Genomic DNA, 20199 nt, shown 5'->3' with positions numbered 1-20199 from the left:
GCCATGTGGACTCCTAAGCACTGCAAAGTAGGGCCTAAAGAGAAAAAGAATTCTCCTTGATCCTTGATCTCCTTATTCTTCCCTTTTCAGAATTAGTGTTGTAACTTTTATAACATTGATTTAGAACTTAGGCTACTGGCATTTGAGATCTAATTTATGTCTCATTACAATAACTGTAGTGACTTATGCCAATCCTTTAGAGTCTGTTTCCTTGTCTATAAAATAAAGATAATAGGAGTCTTTCTTTCACTGTTAAGAGGATTAAGTGAGATAATGTATGTAAAGTGATTAGCATAGAGCCTGAGACCCTCCAGGTGCCACATATAGACTGCCAGATCAGTTACTCCTACCCAACAAGATATATAAAACCATGGTTTCAGACATTAGACAATAGGCCACTTGAGGCTTTCGTCCTTAAGAGAAAAGAAGATGAGCCCTACAAGTACTGTTTTACTTCTTAGAGTCAATTTTCAGGCGCTGTAGCACAGGGAAAGACAATGGAAACAGCTTCACTGAGTTGAGACAAAGATCACAGCCTGAGAACCGTAAGCAGGATACTGAGAGGGGGAGAGCCAGAGACCCTGTGATCTGCAGAGACATTGCAGAGCTCTGTTTCCTGGCCTGCAGTCGTCTGCACATGAGCTGGGTCTCCTTGAGGCCTCAGAAAGAATCTGTGGAAAACATTTGACTGATGGTTCACAGAGTGGATGGAACTGGTATCCAGTTTCTGTCTGTTCCAGAAGGATCATACCTTAGTGTTAGAAATAATGTTTTTGTTTTTCACTCACTCCTGGTATGGTCCTTGGTGGGTGTTTGAGGTTTGCTTCTAGCATTGTTCAGGGCACTGTTTGTTTGTGGTACTGGGGATTGAACCTGGGCCTCTAATCTGCAAAGCATGCTCATCCATCCTTGAGCTGTCCCCCGACCTCCAGTAGAAGTGGTTTAGTCTCAAGTATAAAAATGACATTTAGGGGCTGGAGTGATAGCACAGCGGGTAGGGCGTTTGCCTTGCACGCGGCCGACCCGGGTTCAAATCCCAGCATCCCACATGGTCCCCTGAGCACCGCCAGGGGTGATTCCTGAGTGCATGAGCCAGGAGTGACCCCTGTGCATTGCTGGGTGTGACCCAAAAAGCAAAAAAAAAAAAAAAGACATTTAATCAAGAATTACCTAGTGTGCAAAATTACCTTGTAAGACAATATCCATAGCAGCTAATCCTATGTCAGAGAGATAGTACAGCAGGTGAGGCACTTTCCTTGTATGCAGCCAACCTGGGTTCAATCATATATGGTCCCCCCCTTTTTTTCAAGTTAACTCTTAAAAGCCAGAGCGATAGTACAGCGGGTAGGGCATTTGCCTTGCACAGAGCCAGTGTGGGTTTGATCCCCAACAATCCCATACGGTCCCTGAGCACCGCCAGAAGTAATTCCTGAGTGCAGAGCCAGAAGTAACCCCTGAGCATCTCTGAGTGTGACCAAAGAGACAAAAAAAAAATAGTTAACTCTTAGACCTTGTTTGACCCATGAGGAAAATGGTGTTTAGGACATGAAATTTTGACTCATTGAGAGGGATACATCTCAAGGCCCTCTGCATAGTGAAATCATCTTTTGTTTTTATTTCAGAGACAGAAGAGATGGGTGATGAAGAGGTTTTCTCCTGGCTGAAGTGTGCAAAGGGACAGTCCCATGAACCAGAAAATCTCATGCCCACACAGATCATCCCTGGCACAGGTAAGGAGTTCTCCTTATTAATTTGGTGGAGAATTTTGCTCTCAGAGAGAGAGCAAGCTGGAGCCCAAGCTTTACATGTAGGGTGCCCGGGTTTAGCCCCTCGCATCATGTGGTCTCCTGAGCACTGCTAGGAGAGACCCGAGTGCCAAGCTGTAGTAGCCCCTGAGCACAGCCACACATGGCTCAAAATATAAAAATACAAAAGCAAAAATTTTATTTGGGGGCCAGGGAGCTAGAAGAGTGGTAGTACAATGGATAGGGCGTTTGCCTTGCACACAGCTGACCCGGGTTCGATCCCAGGAATCCTCTATGGTCCCCTGAGCACTATCCGGAGTGATTACTGAGTGCAGAGCCAGGAGGAAGCCTGAGCATCACCTGGTGTGACCACAAAAGCAAAAAAAGAGAGTGGGTTGGGTGCTTTCTCTGCACACAGTTGAGCCAGTTTGGTTCTCTGGTACTCTGGTCCTCTGATATACCAGCAGTGATCCCTGAGTGCAGAGCCAGAAGTAAACCCTGAGCACCCCTTGCTGTGGTTCCTACACAAAACAGAAAACCTTTGGTTTCAGGGGTGAGGGATGTGTTATGACTTGGCGCCTATGTGATGTCTCAGGTTCTCTCCCCAGCCAGTGGCTCCCCTCCAGCTAACACAAATATACACATTTATTTGCTATAAAAGTTTGCTTGGTTTTTATCAGTCCGGGTTTTTCTGATGTCTCTCCAGATTCCATCGACCATTTGTATTTTTAGATATCTGTTAGATTGCATTCAGCCACTATACATACTGCACTTCTCCTTCCTTTGTAAAGAGGTTGGTGTCTTTGAGATACCATTTTACATTTCCATTGTTGGTGGCACCAGGACAGCAACGGTCTTCTCAAGTTGTAAACTGAAACCAACACCATACTTCAGATAGGTTGTTGGTTAGGTTTGATTTGGTTTGATTGGAGCCTGGGGGTGTTTGTTGGCCACACCCAATGGTACTGAGAGGTACTCTTGGCAAGTACTCGGGGCCATGTATGGTATCAGGGATAAAACCAACATCATCTGTGTACAATGCACGTGCCTTAGCCCCTGTGCTACCTGGCCCCTAGACAGTTGGTTTTAGGTTAATCTCATCTCTGAAACCATAAACAATTGGGAAGGGTCGTGTTGGTATCAGTTCAGCTTATTTTTGTGATTCCTCCAGAAACTTGGCATCTTACGTGCTTCCATTTACACACATGAATTGAAGATGGTGAATCTGTAAAATTACTTCCTATATTATCTCTTCCTCTTAAAGCTTGGGACTGGAGGCCTGGGAGTGGGGCACAGAGGCACAGTACGTGCCCTGCATACTTGAATCCCTGAGTTTGCTCCCTGGCGTGGCCCCATCATCACGTCATCAGCACTTGCCATTGTCATCTCTGACACCACCGTAACTACGACCACTGATGAACTACAGCCAAATGTGCAACTCTCAGACATCACAACTACAAAAAAAATGGGAGGATGTGGGGAGGGAAGCTTGGTAGGGGCCACTCCTTGATCCTTTACACCCCAGACAGTAGGATACCTTGAGTGCAGTGACAGGGTGCCTGTCTCGTGCCAGCCAAAGGGTAAAGTAAAGTTATTTTGGTGGAGGAGGGGGTTTTCTTTTGTGTCTGGGCCACACTCAGCAGTGCTTCAGCTGTTCCTGCTCAGTCCTCGGCTCATTCCTTATATTGCTCAAAGATCCATGTGGTGCTGAGCTTCCAGCCCAGAGCTCCTGCAAATATAGCACACTCTCAGGCCATTGAGCTATCTCTGGCCCACTTTCCAGGGGCCGGGGCACTCCCATGCAATAGTGTCAGGAGGCCTGAGCACCCCTCCCAGTTATTCCCAGCTATCTGGACCTGTAGTTCAATGCAGGGACCTGAGGGTGTGGTGGTGTTCAGGCCCTGTGGTGCCAGGATTATCTGTAATAATATAGTATATTATAATAATATGTAATATAATACATATAAAATAATATAATTACCTGTGAGAAGCTTGGGGGGATCGCTTAACACTAGAGAGCAAGCCAGGGTCTATTGTATGTTTGCAGGTCATGACCCTTAACCCCAAAACTTCCTTTCCAGGCCCTCCTTTTATTGTTTTGTTAAGGTGTAGTTTAAAGTGTATAAATCTCAAGTATGTTTGCACAGTCAAATATTAATAACCTTGGAGTTTCTCCTAGAGAAAACCTTGTTTATATTTCCTAGAGGAGAGAAGGAATGTAGCTTAGTGGTTAAGTGCATAGAACATTAAGGCTAAGTGGGCTAAGTTCATTTACCAACTAAGCAGCAAATATACTAAGTTCTTTGAGTTCCTATTTCATCATCAAAAATGGAGGGTAGAGGGGCTAGAGTGATAGCACAGCAGGTAGGACGTTTGCCTTGCATGCGGCTGAACCGGGTTAGATTCCCAGTATCCCATATGGTCCCCTGAGCACCGCCAAGAGTGATTCCTGAGTCCAGAGCCAGGACTGACCCCTGTGCATTGCTGGGTGTGACCCCCCCCCCCAAAAAAAAAGGCATAAATAAATAAATAAAACTTTTTTAAAAAGGAGGGTAGAGGACCAGCCAGACAGTACAGGAGGTAAAGCACCTGCATTGCATGCAGCTGACTCAGGTCTAAATCCTCAATCCACCACCAGGTGTCATTCCTGAGCGTGGAGCCCGGTACAGCCAGCACTGCTGGGAGCATCCTCAGCAAAAAAAAAAAAAATAGTATTTGATGATCAGGGCTCACTTCTGGCTCTGTGCTCAGGGATCACTTCCTGATGGAGCTCAGGGAACCAGGGACTATACTGAGAGTCAGCGATCAAGCCCCGGTCGACTGTGTGCAAGACAAGTACCCTACCTGCTGTACTATCACTCTGGCCCCTCAGAAATTTTTTTGGAGGGTACAGCTGCTACTTCTTGTTCAAGGAAAGTAGCACAGGGTCTAGGTGTAAGCCCTGCTTGCTCCTGACTCAGGTTTTATCCTCACCACTCATGGTCCCTGCCAGCATCACAGCCTTGGTGGTCCCTGGCCAGCAGACAGTGGACCTGAGTGGCACCACATTCTCAGCCAGAGAGTTTAATCGCCTGGGGCTGAGAATCTGTGGGCAAGGTCCAGGCCTCCTGAGTACTGCTTGAGAAAATAAAACATTGCTACCTCATTGGCTGTGATACAGATTGAGGAAGATCTCTAGCATAATACCTGACAGATACAAGCATTCTGTTGTTAATTCTTGTCTTTTTTCCAGCTCTTTACAATATTGGAGACATGGTACATGCTGCTCGGGGCAAGTGGGGCATTAAAGCAAACTGCCCTTGTATTAGCCGGCAAAACAAATCTGTGTTGAGACCTGCTGTCACCAATGGGATGTCACAGGTAAAGATTGTGGGGGAGCATAAATGCAAAGCTTTTATTTGTAGTACCAGAAAATTCCCAATTTTCACTTCTCTTCACCCAGGAAACTATAGGATACTTGATAGTGAAGGAATGGGAAGTTTTCTGTTTTTCTTTTTTTGTGTGCTAGGGGTCAAACTCAGGTCTTCACATATGCAAGTCATGTGATAGAGTCACATCCCTAGCCCCACCTAGGGAAGCCTTTCTGGAGAGAGAGGATAGAAAGGATAGGAAATGTGGGCTGGAGAGATAGTCCAGGGTAGTGCTATCTGCAAGCAGCTGACCCAGGTTTAATCCCCGGACCGTATGGTCTCTTGAGACCAACCAGGAGTGACCCCTGAGAACAGAGCCAGAGTCAGCCCTGAGCACCACCAGGTGTGACCCCAAATCAAACAACAAAGAGGATAGGAAGTCTGTTTAAGTGGTAGAACACTTGTCTTGCATACATAAGGCTCTGAATTCCATCCTGGCATCATGTAGCTTCCCAAGTTCCACCAGGTATAACTTTTTTTTTCTTTTTTTTTTTTTTGTATTAGGAAATTTATTATTTTTATTGCTTTTTTTTCTTCTTCTTTTTTTTTTTAATTTTATTAGTTCACCATGTGGAAAGTTACAAAGCTTTCAGGTTTAAGTCTCAGTTATACAATGCTCAAACACCCGTCCCTTCACCATAGGTATAACTTTTACAATAAATTGTTGCACTTATTTATTTATGTATTTTGGTAAGGGAGTTTTGGGGGTACACCCATTGGTTTTCAGGGGTTGTTCCTCCTGGTGCTTAGGGAACTACATTTAGTATCAGTTTGAACCAGGATCATCCACAGACAAGTTAAATCCTTTACTGTCTCTCTGACCTTTTTTTTTTCTTAACTTACTCAAGAGATTATAATTTCCCCCCACTTTTTATTTTTGCTTTTTGGGTCACATCCAGCGATGCTCAGGGGTTACTCCTGGCTTTGCACTCAGGAATTACTCCTGGCAGTGCTTGGGGGACCATATGGGATGCCGGGGATCAAACTCGGGTCGGCCGCATGCAAGGCAAACGCCCTACTCACTGTGCTATCGCTCTGGCCCCAATTTCCCCCACTTTAATTTTGTTTGTTTTGTTTTGGGGCCACACCCAGTGGTACCTAGGGCTTGCTTATTTTGGGCTGTGCACTCAGGGATCCCTCCTGGCCAGCTCAGGGGACTGTGTGGGGTGTCTGAGATTGAACCCAGGTCAGCCACATGCAGGGCAAGAACCCTACCCGCTGTACAACTCTTTGTATTCTTTGATTTTAAAATTTTATTTATAACGAACATATAACATCATATTAGTTTCAGATGCCAAGCCCAACTTGATGTTTGCAAATATTTTGAGGAGGGCGGTTGTTTAGTCTCTAGACCACACTGTGCAGTGCTTGGGAGTGGCGTATGTCCAGTGTTAAGGGATCCCAGCAATGTTCAGAGAACCATGTGACAGAATGAGTGGAACCCCTGCCTCCTACATGCAGTCCAGCCTTGGAACCATCTCCCCAACCCATTATTATTAAATGAAAACCCCAGTAGCAAACTTTATTTTCCTCTCTCTCTCTCTCTTTTTTTTTTGTTGTTGTTGTTGTTGTTGTTTTGGGGCCACACCTGATGGTGCTCAGGACTTACTCCTAGCTCTGCTCTCAGGGATAACTCCTGGTAGGGCTCAGGGGGACCATGTGGGGTGCTCGGAATTTTTTTTTTTTAATTGAATCACTGTGAGAATAGACCCCTTACAAATCTGTTGATGATTAGGTTTCAGTCATAAGTGTTCCAATACCCATCCCTTGGGGTGCCAGGGATTAAACCTCGGTCAGCCTCATTCAAGGCAATGGCCCTACCCACTGTACTATTGCTCTGCCCTAGTACTTCATTTTAAGATCGATTCTCATAGGGGCTGGGGAGAGAGTACAAAGGGTAGGATGCTTGTCTTGCACATAGCTGACCCAGGTGCAATCCTGAGCACCATCAGGTGTGTTCCAAAACCAACTTGTAAATAGGTAATACAATATTCTTCATTGATCTTTAAATCTATTTCAGACTTGTTTAATAACCAATGCAGGTTCTTTGTATTTTATCAAGATTTATGCTTTTAGTCCTTGTGTATGTGTAGCAGGGGTACTAAGTATATTCACAAATAGTAAATAAACCATAGAGATCTAACGCACTATATGATTAATTTTAGTGTTATAATTTGATAAATGCTACCACAGTGGCATTCAATACAATATATAAATATTGCCGCTGAAGAGGTAGTGCAGGGGTTAAAGGACCTGGTCTGTAGCCAGCTGACCCTGACTCAGTCCTAAAGAATTGCATATGGTCCCCAAGCATCAAAGAAATGACCTCTGAGCAGAGTGACCGCTACTGGCTGTGGCCCAAAACAAAGAAAAATGGGTCAGAGAACTAGTTCAAAGGCTAAGGTGTTCGTCTTGCTGCAGCCCATGTTTCCCGAGCACAGAGCAAACGTGATCTCTGATCTTAGAACTAGGAGTAGCCCCTGAGTCCACAAAGTTTGACACCCCCCCCCAAATGGAAAAGCAAGGAAGATAGAATGGAAGAGAAAAGAAAAGAAAGAGGGGCCAGAGCAATGGTACAATGTGAGGCCACTTGCCTCGCACATGGCTGACCTAAGTAAGCTTCAATCCCCGGCACCTCAGATGCTCCCCCAAACCTGCCAGTTGTCAGCCCTAGTAAGAAAGAAAGAACTGTTCTATCTCTGCAGTCCCCTAAACGGGTTCTGATCCCCAATTGGTCTTTGGAGAAATTGAGCCTTAGGTATTCTGAACAAAATTCCTGTTTTATTTCCTAGTGTCATTTGCTGCTCTTTCCACAAAATCTAGTATCGTTTATTTATATTCTTTCCTACCCCAAAAACAGCCTTCTGGCCAGTGTGAATTTAGAGGTATTGTAAGTATAGAATGCATATTAGATTTCACAGATGTGGTGTGGAAAAAGAAAAAAATGTAACTATGTTGGCCTTCTGTGCGTTTAGCTTCCTAGCATAAACCCTAGTGCCTCTTCTGGAAATGAAACCACCACCTTCTCGGGCGGAGGAGGAGGAGGAGCTGCGGTAGCGACTCCAGAGCCTGACCACGTTCCCAAAGCCGACAGCACTGACATCAGGTCTGAGGAGCCTCTGAAAGCAGACAGCTCGGCGGCCAATAGCAGCAGTGAGCCGAAAGCCATCAGGCCTCCTTGCCCTGATACAGCCCCACCCTCCTCTGCCCTGCACTGGTTGGCAGATTTAGCCACGCAGAAGGCTAAAGAAGAAACGAAAGGTGAGCTGCATACCAGCCTCGGCCTTGCCTGTGGGTGGAACATCGGAGTTATTCTGGGATTCCTCGGATTCACACGTCACCATCCGCATTTATCAGATCTGCCGCTTGCTTTCTCTGGCTGGTCGCATAGAGTGAATCTCTTCCAGCTTCTTCATAGGAGTGAGGCTTCGTTCCGGAGGCACAGACCTGGCTTTTCCCTGGATATCTTTAGTCAGAACCAGCTCTCTAACCGATGTGGTGCAGCCAGAGTTGAGGACTAGATGTAGATTTTGGGGGGCACGAGAATCACCTGGGGAGTTGTTGAATATTTAGGTTCCTGTGCCCCACTGCATCTATTAAGTGAGGTTCCTTAGAGGAAGCCCCAGAATCTCTTGTCACACACACTCCAGCGATTCCAGTACAGGTGTTGCGGAGACCCGCTGAAGAAACACTGTCTTAGAAAGAGGGGTACAAAAGATGGATGGAAACAAAAGGAGGTCTGATGTCTGACTTGGAACTGAGAGAAAGAGATAGGGATTTCTCCTTGGCCATGAGGCCTGGCATAGTCATGGCTCACCAGCTCAGCCCAGACGTAGTTTGGGGCAGGGGGAGGGGCATCTTGCCTGCTGGGATTGTTGTGCCTGATGCAGTTCCCGGTTGTTTTCTTGCAGAAGCAGGGTCCCTGAGGTCGGTGCTCAATAAAGAGTCTCATTCACCCTTTGGGCTGGACTCATTCAACTCTGCTGCAAAAGTCTCTCCGTTGACTCCAAAGCTTTTTAACAGTCTGTTACTGGGACCCACTGCCTCCAACAACAAAACCGAAGGCTCTAGCCTTCGAGACCTCCTTCACTCTGGGCCCGGAAAACTTCCTCAGACCCCCTTGGACACAGGCATACCCTTCCCTCCCGTCTTCTCTTCATCCTCAGCAGTAAGTGTCCACTCTACAGCTCTAGCCTTTGTTGCTTTTCCATGGAAGAACTGTCAGATGGTTCCGGGTTGGAAGGTACACTGGTGACTTGTGTTCTCGACATTGTGTAGCTAACAAGGTATCATTGGCATTAACATTGCCAGTGTTTATAGTGCTTTACGTAGGCACTTTCTTTGCTGTTGGCAAGTCAATTGAAATTGAGACATGCATGGAAGTTTCTTGTTCATTTGTAGCAAAGTTAATGCATCGGTCTCTTTATATACTTGGCATTTTAAAAAGTGTTTGGGGGCCAGAGAGATAGTTCGGGGGTTAATGATGCACTTGCCTGCATGCCACCCACCCTGGTTCGAACTCCTCACACTACATATGGTCTACTGAGCACTGTCATTGGTCTCTCCTGAGCAGAGACAAGGAAAGCCCCTGAGCACTGCTGGGTGCAGCTCAAAGGCAAAGCAAAACAAAGTTTTTATGGAGGCAGTACATTAATATTGAGTTCTCGGTCTCAAACCTAACATGTCAAAGACCATACTTCTTGTCTTCTGCCTGTTTTGCTCTTGGTCAGTAACATCTTCTGTCTTCCAGTTGCTTAGTCATTTAGGACCTCCCTTGCTCCTATTTCCTTTCAATTAACAGATCCTTTCCATGTGATGTCAGTGTAGTCACAATCCTCTCATCTCATCAGCTTCCTCTAGCTTGGCTTTCTGTATAGAATTACTGCACTTTAATTGTAAAGACCCCCTTGGTTTTTTCCCTTTCCCCTTTATAGTCTTTCATGGAGGGTGCTGGGGGTGACATCCAGCAGTGTTCAGGGTTTACTCCTGCCTCTGTTTCCAAGATCATTCCTGGTGGACTCAGGGGACCATATGGGATGTCACATTAAATCCAGGTTGGCCATTGCAGCTACCCACTGCGCCCTACCCGCTGTACTACCTCTCCAGTCCCACAGATAAGAGATTCTTGGGATCATAGGAAAATCAGGGTTTGGGGCTCAGAAGAAACCTCCCAAGATATAAAATTCCTCCTGATACTCTGGTACACTCCCTTTATTGGTTGTCCTGATTTAAAAACACTATATGAATAAAGTTGAAATATTATGTATCTTGCAAACATGCTGGCCAGAAAAATAACTCTAGGGCATAGAAATAGTACAGTATATGTCATTTACACAAGCCAGCAGTAAACCTCCAGCGAAGCCAGGTGTGGCCCAAAACAAACAGAAATGCATAACTCCAACCCTTTGTCGTGCTTGCTGGATGCCCGTGGGTGCCCGGGAGGAAGTGGGCCCAGGCAGCAGACCGGGGCTCCCTCAGTCTTTTACATAACTGAAACTGTGGCAAACATTTTACATATAACAAAAGAATAAGCCTAAATTATCAGGAAAGAATAAGGAGATAGGAAAACAATACATTTTATGTAAATTATAGTGGGCATCTCTCTCTATTCCTCCCCTTTCCTCTCCTCCCCTCTCTCCCTCCTCCCTCTCATCTCTTCCCTCTGCATTCACTGTCTCTCTTTGCACAGTAAATAAATAAATTGCAGTAGATAGAATGAAAATCCATTACTTTCCTAACTAAATTTTGCAAAATAAAGTCCACATGGTTTATTCTGTAAACTGCTATTGAGAGTGCATAAACACTGCAGCCCTCCCTTCCAAAAGATTATGGTCATAGACAAATGTCATCTTAGTTCTTTTTTTTTTTTTTCTTTTTGGGTCACACCTGGCGATGCACAGGGGTTACTCCTGGCTCATACACTCAGGAATCACTCCTGGTGGTGCTCAGGGGACCATATGGGATGCTGGGATTCGAATCCGGGTCAGCTGCGTGCAAGGCAAACGCCCTACCCGCTGTGCTATCGCACTCCAGCCCCATGTCATTTTAGTTCTTAACTGGAGTTGTTCACAGTCCTTTTGTTTGTTTTTTTGTTTTGGGGCCACACCTAGAGGTGCTAAGGTGTTACTCCTGGCTCTGCACTCAGGAATCACTCCTGGTGAGCTTGGGGGACCATATGGGATGCTGGAGATCGAGTCTATGTCAGCCACATGCCAGGTGCTTGCATGCCTTCCCCGCTGCACTATCTCTCAGGCCCACTTTAGGGTCTTTTTCATGTGTGGTAGTCTGGTATGATTTTCATTAGGAAACTCAGTGTTAGTGTCTGGGGCTTTGGACACTCGTCTGCGTCATAGATCGCTGTGTTCTCAGGGATGACTTCAGAGATGTAACAGGCCCCCAAAAGGCAGACTCTTGTCAATATTCCATTTCTTCCTACATAAGCTTCTGGTTCAATAACATTATTATCCCCCAGGGCCAGAGCGATAGTACAGCAGGTCCCCCAAGCACTGCCAGGAGTAATTCCTGAGTGCAGAACCAGGAGTCACCACTGAGCATCATTGGGCGTGATCCAAAAAGCAAAAAAAAAAAAAAAATTATTCCCTATTTTCATGGGTTAGGGGATAAAAGCCTATTTCAAATTCATAATTGGTGCCAGTGATCATAGATTTGGGTTCTGCATCTTCAGTGTTGGGGTAATACTCTCTGGCTAACTGTGTGTTCACGAAAGGGGCCAGCGGCGGGGGCGCTCTATCTCTCCCGCTGTCCGAGGTCAGTAGTCTCACGCCGCTTCCCCCACCCTGGGGAGGCTAATGGGGGGGGCTAATGGAGATGGGCAAGCGAAGGAAGGAACAAGTGCCAGGCTGGTCGTATCAATTGCAGTTTATTCGAACCTCCGTTCCCGTTCTGCTTCTCCCTCTTCACCCTTCTGCTTCTCTTTCCCAAGTCCCGCTCAGTCTCACTTCTTTCGCCTTGAGCTCTGCTTCTGTGTCTTCTCCCGTGCTTCTTTGTGTTCTCCCATGCTTCTGTGTGTTCCCCCTACTTCTGTGTCTTCTCCCTTCTCCTACAGTCTTAGTTTATATAGCAATCACATAGAGTGGTAACTGAAAGGTGGGTCGGAACATTAATACATCAGCAAAGAGGTAAAACCACTCCTCAAGGACAAAAGGAGATTAAATCTGCTCAAAGGTGGGATCCAAACAAGGGTGTGTCCCTTTCTCCTTTCCTCAGCTAGTAATCCACTTACATAGTCTAATGTTTCTAGCAATGTCATTCTGTCTGAGCACAGTAAGAGATAATAAGCTTAAAGTTTGGTTCTTCCTGAGGACATTCACTATACATTCCAGACCACAGTCCTCAGGCCAGGTTAATCTTCCTAACCCCAGCCGGGTCCTAGTCTCTTTACTTTTGGATCATGACAGCATGTCTATGACCATGCTCTCAACTTATAGTTGAGTATTGTGGCGCTTTGGCCTGGCCCATTTTGATGCCAGGGTAGCTCACAGCTTGCCCTGGGTCAATTCCGTCCCTCGTCAGGACCCTGCTTTTGGGGTGCTAGGAACTAAGGGCAACTTAGTTGAGAAAGCAGATGCCCAGTAGTAAACATTATTGGAGTCAATCAACTCCCAAGTTACAAAGCATAATATTAACTGTCTTCCTGTGTCCATACAGAAAGGACATTGCTTTAAGGTAAACTATGCAAAAGACAACTAACTTACAATACAAGTTCAGAGTCCTTAGAAGGATCTGATCTTACAAGATAACAGAATCTGATTAGGGAAAAGGTGATTAACTGGTTGGGAAGGAGGGTGCAGAGAAGAGTTTACAGATAAACAAAGGAATGGGAGTGTCTCCAGAGCACTTAAACCTAAACTCCTTGTGGCAAGGGAAGAAGGACAAACCAATGTTACCCTTCAGGTAACCATTTAGGATGTTTTTGTCCTGTTCTTTGACTAGGTTTCCGTCACAAATCATCATCGCCCAGCTTCTTCCGATGATTTGTGCTTTTGGGTGATCCTAGTCACAGGTCTTGTGGCTACATTTCCCCAGATTTTACTTTCTACACAGACAGCTGCACCACGAGCAATGCTCGCTCTCGTGAGACACTTCCTTTTGTTTTTGTTGTGGTGCTGGAAATCAACCCACAGTCTTAACACATGCAGGCCGGGGTCTGTATCACTGAGGAGTCAAATCCTGCTCAGTGATCTTTTTTACCCAGTTACTGCATTTACGATCCCAGAAGTCTAGATGCATCTGCTAAATAGAATGAATGCAAGCTACATCTTGGGCTTCTAGTCACTCTTAAGTGAGATTCTTTTTTTCTTTCCTTGCTGTAAGATAATTCAGTTTAGGAAGTGTTAAGGTACTAACTTAATACCCCCTCCAATTACAAAAGATCTCAGTAACTTTTTTTTTTTTCCAAATTGAGGCACCAGGATTTACAAAGCCATTCATGATTTTCAGGCATATAATATTCCAACACCAATTTCTTTACCGATGTCCATTTTCCTGTACCAGTTTCAGTTTCCCTCACACCTCACCCGAGCCTGCCTCTGTGGCAGGCACTTTTTTCTCTTTTAGGCACTGTGGTTTAAAGTACTGTTGCTGACTCAGTTTCATGCCTAACAGTCCCCAGAGTGACACTTCCTCCACCATTGTCATAGTGGCAGTGCTCCCCTCACGCATGCTACATGTGCCTCCTACTAAAGACCTCTTCTCTTGTTCTTCACTTCTGTTGCCTTTGGGCATTTGTTTTTCCCCTGCTGTCTTTCTCTATATCTCCCACACGAGAGAAATCATTCTAGGAGGTTCTCAGTAACTTTTAAGTTTAATCAGATAGATCCAAACTTCTTGTCGCGGTGTTTTGAGTGCTGTTCTCATAGTGCTTCCGTCAAGCTTACCATGATGGATTTGTATTTGGCAGGGAGCAAAGAACAAGACCAGTCTACCTAATTTCCTTGACCACATCATTGCCTCGGTGGTAGAAAATAAGAAAACCTCAGATGCTGCAAAACGGGCCTGTAACTTAACTGATACCCAAAAGGAGGTGAAGGAGATGGTGATGGGGTTAAATGTGCTGGATCCCCACACTTCTCACTCCTGGCTCTGTGACGGGAGATTGCTGTGTCTCCATGACCCCAGCAACAAAAACAATTGGAAGATCTTCCGGGAGTGTTGGAAGCAAGGCCAGGTAAGCAAGAGTAAGCACTTTCCAGGCGGGACTGTCACCTGCTTGCCCACCACAACTACCAGTATATTTGCCATTTTCTTTGGGAGGTCTTTTGACACCAAGATTTGGACATGGTTGAGTTTGGGGGCACAGGTTGGGGGGGTGGGGGGTCGGATGGTGGTATTTGGTTTGGGGGCTATACCTGACAATGCTTAGGGCTTATTCCAGGGATCAAACCCAGGCTGGCCGTATAAAGGGGAAGTGCCTCCTTGGCTGTGCTAATCTGGCCCCAAGGCTTAGTCAGTTTATTGTAGATAGTTTTGCTCCTTTGTGTTGGGGCCTTTGCGGGGATGTGGTTTTTGTTTTGTTTTGGTTTGTGTTGTTATTTTGGTTTGCTTTTTTGGGCCACACTTGGTGGTGCATGGGGGTCACTCCTGGCAGTACTGGAGTAACCAGTGCAGCGCTGGGGTCAAACTGGGCCTCCTATGTACAAGGCCTATTCAGCTGTCTCCGAGCCTGTTTTGATTTTTTTAAAAACAGAAGATTCCTCAAAATACATTGTAGATTGGACTGGAGCAATAGCACAGCGGATAGGGTGTTTGCCTTGCACGTGGCCGACCTGGGTTCGATTCTTCCATCCCTCTTGAAGAGCCCAGCAAGCTACCGAGAGTATCTCGCCCGAATGGCAGAGCCTGACAAGCTACCCGTGGCATATTCGATATGTCGAAAACAGTTACAAGAAGTCTCATAATGGAGATGTTACTGGGTTACTGGTGCCCGCTCAAATGGATGAACAGGACTACAGTGCTACAGTGCTACATTGTAGATATTTTTATTTCTAAACTATACAGCTGTGTGTTTTGGATTTTTTTCCCTGGTTTTTTTTTTATGTTTACTTTTGGGGGGCAGGGGGCAAGCTTGGGAACCATATGGGGTACCGGGGATCGAACCCAGGTTGGCCACATGCAAGACAAGTTTTTTACCTGCTGTACTATTGCTGTAGCCCCTAACTCTGTGTTCTTAAAAAGACAGTTAAATTTTTTGTTAGGTGGTGATCTGGTGTTAATGACACCTTATGTTAATGACACCTTAAAGGTGTCATTAAGTGTGATACAGGATGAGGTGAGGGTGGGTGGAAGAAGGTGGTACTCTCTTGGGTAAAAGACCATTTCAAAGCCACACAAGCTCTGTGGACTGGACTGGAGCCAATATAACACTGCCAGATTTTTAGTTTAGCAAATGCTAGAGGAAGGGACAAGTTGCGGAATTGTCATGAAAGTTTTTCATTTGTATGTGAAGTAGTAGTCCCAAAGGATTATCAGCTCTTTATCCTTTCTAGGGTGCCTGAGGTGATTCTGTTGCATGGCCCTCAAGTTGGGAACCAAGTATATTCATAGAAGTCATTTGTTTGACTTAGCTGACATCTTGAAATTCATAGATTATGAGTCTGAGAATAGTAATAAACATTGGTAAACAAATCATCGAGGGGAATAGACCACCCCCTACTCTGCTCCTTACTTCTGAACTAAAAGTATTTTCAGATTGGGCTCCATTTGGGAATCTTTTTGTCTCCACAGCCTGTGCTGGTTTCAGGGGTCCATAAAAAACTTAAGTCTGAACTATGGAAGCCAGAAGCATTCAGCCAGGAATTCGGAGACCAGGACGTGGACTTGGTGAACTGCAGGAACTGTGCTATCATTTCCGATGTGAAAGTTCGGGATTTCTGGGATGGCTTTGAGATCATCTGCAGTAAGTATACTGATGCCTAGTTCAGCAGCTTGGGAAATGAGCGCCTGTACCCCCGCTTCTGCTCCTGGATCGTTCTGCCCTGTAACCCACAGGGTCGTGTGTGGCAGTCACACAGTTCCAGAGCAGGCCTGCAGTTAAGCCTGTGCTCCTGTAAGGCATTGTGCTCCCAGAGGAGGGGTCTCTGCACTGCCTGTTGGAACAGCACTGCACGTGCCATGGCCCTGACTGATGGGGGCTCCCAAATCCAAAAGAAACAGGCTCTGATGCACAAAAGTTGCCGCTGTTGCTGGGAGCTCGGGAGCAGCCAGCCCAGCAGGTGTCTGCATCTTTCTCTCTTGCAGAGAGATTGAGATCAGAAGATGGGCAGCCAATGGTGCTCAAACTCAAGGACTGGCCTCCTGGGGAAGATTTTCGGGACATGATGCCAACAAGGTTAGTCAATTTCAGCCTGCTGACTTTTCCTCACAGACTGAGGCCTTGCTGGGCTGTAGAGTAATCACCACAAAGTGAGCTTGGCCCCTGCGCTTTGTTCTCGATGATGACAGTTTATCTTTCCTGCCCTTTGTAGGTTTGAAGATCTGATGGAGAACCTCCCTCTGCCGGAATATACCAAACGAGATGGCAGGCTCAATCTGGCCTCTAGGCTTCCCAGCTACTTTGTGAGGCCTGATCTCGGCCCCAAGATGTACAATGCCTACGGTATGAGGAGCAGGCTATAACCGCCACCCTGGACGGCTTATTCTCGTTTTCCCCATAAAGAGGGAGTGCAGGGGTTAAGGCTGACCCCGGCACCGCACAGTACCCCATTCACCGTCAGGGGCCACTCCTGAGATGAGAGTTGCCCCTGAGCACTGTTGGGTGTGGCACAAAAAAAGTATCAAGTGAAAGAGACTGAGGAAATGAATAGTGTCTTAGATGACTTTGAATATCCTTTTATTGATATCATATTGATATGCATATCCTTTTATTGATATGCATGTTTCTCTGGGCACTCAGTCCATAAGCTTATGTTGCTCTGATCTTTCGAAAGTTTCCTCTAAAAAGTTCCACTGAAAGAGATAGTTTCTTTTTCACTCGTGGCTCTGCTCTGTGGTCACTTCTGGCGGTGCCCGGGGTATCGAGCCTAAGCCTCCAGCATGCCAGAGCAGTTATCTGCTCAGCCCGTTGAGCTGCCTTCAGTACTAGCATGATTTTCTTTTTTTTTTTCTTTGCCATATCCAGAAGGGCTTAGGGGCTCTTCCAAGCTCCAGCTCCCAATGTTCACGCAACCGTGCAGTGCTAGGGATTGAGCCCAGGCCGCCCACATGCAAAGCATGTGCACCAACATTGAGCTATCTCTTCTGCCCCAGAAATAGATGGTTTGTTTATAGGAGTCTAGAATAATCGTCACAGTCTTCTGCATATCGTCCTGTTCAACCAGCTCTTTGTGACATTGCAGTAATGTCCTAAATCAGTGTGCTTCAATCTTTTTAACACCTGTAGCAGGCCCCCTGTCCTGCATATTGGTCCACCGGCCAGTGGTTTACCAAGATTTGTCAATCTTTGTACACCTGTGGACCAATCGATATACCGGGGGCTGCCTGGGCAAGTTGGAACTTGAGGAAAAAAACTATTATCTGTGGACTTAGTGGTTGAAAAATACTGTCCTGAATCACTATAAAAGCCAGTTTTCATTTGAATGTCACTTACACCCATATATGGATTCACTGGCGGGTGGAGGGGGTAACTGGTTCCCTAGCCAACGCTGCTAAAATAGAAGAGGGCCAGAGAGATAACACAATGCTTAAGGTGCTTGCCTTGCATGCAGCTGACCCCAAATTCAGTCCCTGCCTCTGCGTGATACCAAAAGTGCATCAAAAAGTGACACCCGGGGCTGGAGTGATAGCACAGCGGGTAGGGCGTTTGCCTTGCACACAGCCAACCCAGGTTCGATTCCCAGCATCCCATATGGTCCCCTGAGCACCACCAGGAGTAATTCCTGAGTGCAGAGCCAGGAGTAACCCCTGTGCATCGGCAGGTGTGACCCAAAAGGCAAAAAAAAAAAAAAAAAAAGTGACACCCAAGCCCTGCTAGATGTGATTCAAAAAATCAAGATAATTAAGGGGCCAGAGAGAGAATACATCATGCACTGAGCCAGGTCATTCCCCGGCACCCCTTGTGGTTCCCCAAACCCCACCAGGAGTGATCACTGAGCTTAGAACTAGGAGTGGTTATTGCAGGTGTGACCCCCCCAAAACCAAAACAATAATAATAACAATAATAAAATGCTAGGCGCAAAAAAGAGTGATTTCTTGAGCTGGGGTGGCCCACACGTAGTGCCACTTTTCTGGCTCTGTGCAGAAGTGACCCCGGCAGTGCTTGGTTCTCAGACCACAGGTGGTGCCTCGAATCTGGGGCCAGCTGCATGCACAGTAAGCCCCTCAGCCCCGTTCTCTCCGGTGGACAAGAGGGGTTTACTTCACTCCTCCAGTGTTACTCACCGCATACCATCTTTGGGCAAGTATGGGTCTCTGTGGAGGCTTTAGACTCTTGGCCTTGGGCCAGGGAGAGAGCGCAGGGGCTAGAGTGTTGCTTTGCATACAGGAGTCCCAGATTCATCCACAGACACTGCAGGATGCCCATGCGCTGAGCTGGTAGTAGCTTCCCTTACCACTGGACGTGGCCCATGAATGAAAGAGGACATTGACTTCACTTTGCGTGTCTCCCTTCTCTCTTTAGGTTTGATAACAGCAGAGGACAGAAGAGTCGGCACGACAAACCTTCACTTAGATGTCTCTGATGCCGTCAATGTGATGGTGTACGTCGGCATCCCCATTGGGGAGGGCGCTCACGATGAAGGTACAACTGTCGAGCCTCCGTGCTACAGGGGGGGGCTTCTCTTCAGTCATTACCAAGCCTCAAGCACAATAGGCGCCCAGTGGGTGTTAATGGTACTAGACAAAGGGAACTTCTACAAGATGCTACTTGTAATTTTTTTTCCCTTTTCCATTTCCTTTTTTTTGAGGACTGCTTTGCCAGCAGTATCTAATGCCTTGATGGTGTTGGGGGCCACCAAGACAAACACCCGGCAGTACTTAGGGAACTGCTGTTTGGGGAATCAAAGTCAAGGTCCCACACATACAAAGCATGTGCTCTAGCATATTGAGCTATCTCTCTGACTGGTCTTGGCAGGCAGGGGTGGGGGGTGCTTAGATAATGCCAGTCCTGACTCTGTACTTGCTGGAGGGGGGGCGATCATATAAAATGCTGGGGGTCTGCTACATGTCGCACAAGCACCTTAACTCCTATACTATCTCGCCCCGTTTTATTTTCAGGGATTATTGGGTCATTATTGGATTATTTGGGTCATTCCCAGCAATGCTCAGGGGTTATTCCTGGCTCTGCACTCAGGAATCATTCCTGGCAGTGCTCAGGGGACCATATGGGATGCCAGGGATTGAACCTGGCTTGGCCACATCCAAGGCAAACACTTTACCTGCTGTACTATCACTTTGGAGCACAAAAGAACACAAAAGTTAACCCTTCTAACGTGCCAGCAAAGCTTACACTTTAGGCTTAGTGGCTTAAATACATAGAATTATAGGGTTTCAAGATCTTTAGTAAACACAAAGTCTCTGCTTGTAGCAGAAATAATCTATAGGCTGAGGGGCTGGAGCCATAGCACAGCGGGTAGGGTGTTTGCCTTGCACGTGGCCGACCCGGGTTCAAATCCCAGCATCCCATATGGTCCCCTGAGCACCGCCAGGAGTAATTTCTGAGTGCAGAGCCAGGAGTAACCCCTGTGCATCGCCAGGTGTGACCCAAAAAGCAAAAATAATAATAATAATAATAATAATATAATAATAATAATAATAATAATAATCTATAGGCTGAATACAAGACCTGATTAGGCCACAGAGTTAATAATGAGGCAAATAAATGTTAATAATCTCTAGCACTCTCTATGGTTCCCTAAGCCCTGCCAAGAGGTCATCCCTGAGCATGGAGCTAGGAGTAAGCCCCAAGCACAGCCGGATATGACCCAAAATCATTAATTAATTTCAAAAGCCAAAGGTCAAAAAGATAATACAGGGGTTAAGGTGCTTGCTTTCTATAAGGCAACCCTGGTTTGATGTCTTGAGCACCACCA

At 46.2% G+C, this 20199-nt stretch overlaps 1 protein-coding gene across 2 annotated transcripts in view; it reads left to right on the top strand.

Annotated features, from left to right (window-relative positions):
* The window catches only part of KDM3B (lysine demethylase 3B), an 84774-nt gene that overhangs the window by 52958 nt on the left and 11617 nt on the right, over positions 1-20199 (top strand). For both annotated transcript variants that reach the window (XM_055141435.1, XM_055141436.1), the window contains 9 exons: positions 1623-1730; positions 4978-5105; positions 8131-8416; positions 9067-9323; positions 14076-14342; positions 15899-16070; positions 16412-16502; positions 16639-16769; positions 18789-18908. In XM_055141435.1, the coding sequence (XP_054997410.1) occupies positions 1623-1730; positions 4978-5105; positions 8131-8416; positions 9067-9323; positions 14076-14342; positions 15899-16070; positions 16412-16502; positions 16639-16769; positions 18789-18908 (1560 nt within the window). The remainder of the gene's footprint in view (positions 1-1622; positions 1731-4977; positions 5106-8130; positions 8417-9066; positions 9324-14075; positions 14343-15898; positions 16071-16411; positions 16503-16638; positions 16770-18788; positions 18909-20199) is intronic.

The sequence above is a fragment of the Sorex araneus genome, chromosome 6 (genome assembly GCF_027595985.1).
Source record: "Sorex araneus isolate mSorAra2 chromosome 6, mSorAra2.pri, whole genome shotgun sequence".
Lineage (NCBI taxonomy): Eukaryota > Metazoa > Chordata > Mammalia > Eulipotyphla > Soricidae > Sorex > Sorex araneus.
The sequence above is the reverse complement of the archived record's forward strand: the minus strand, read 5'-3'. Positions and strand labels throughout refer to the sequence as shown.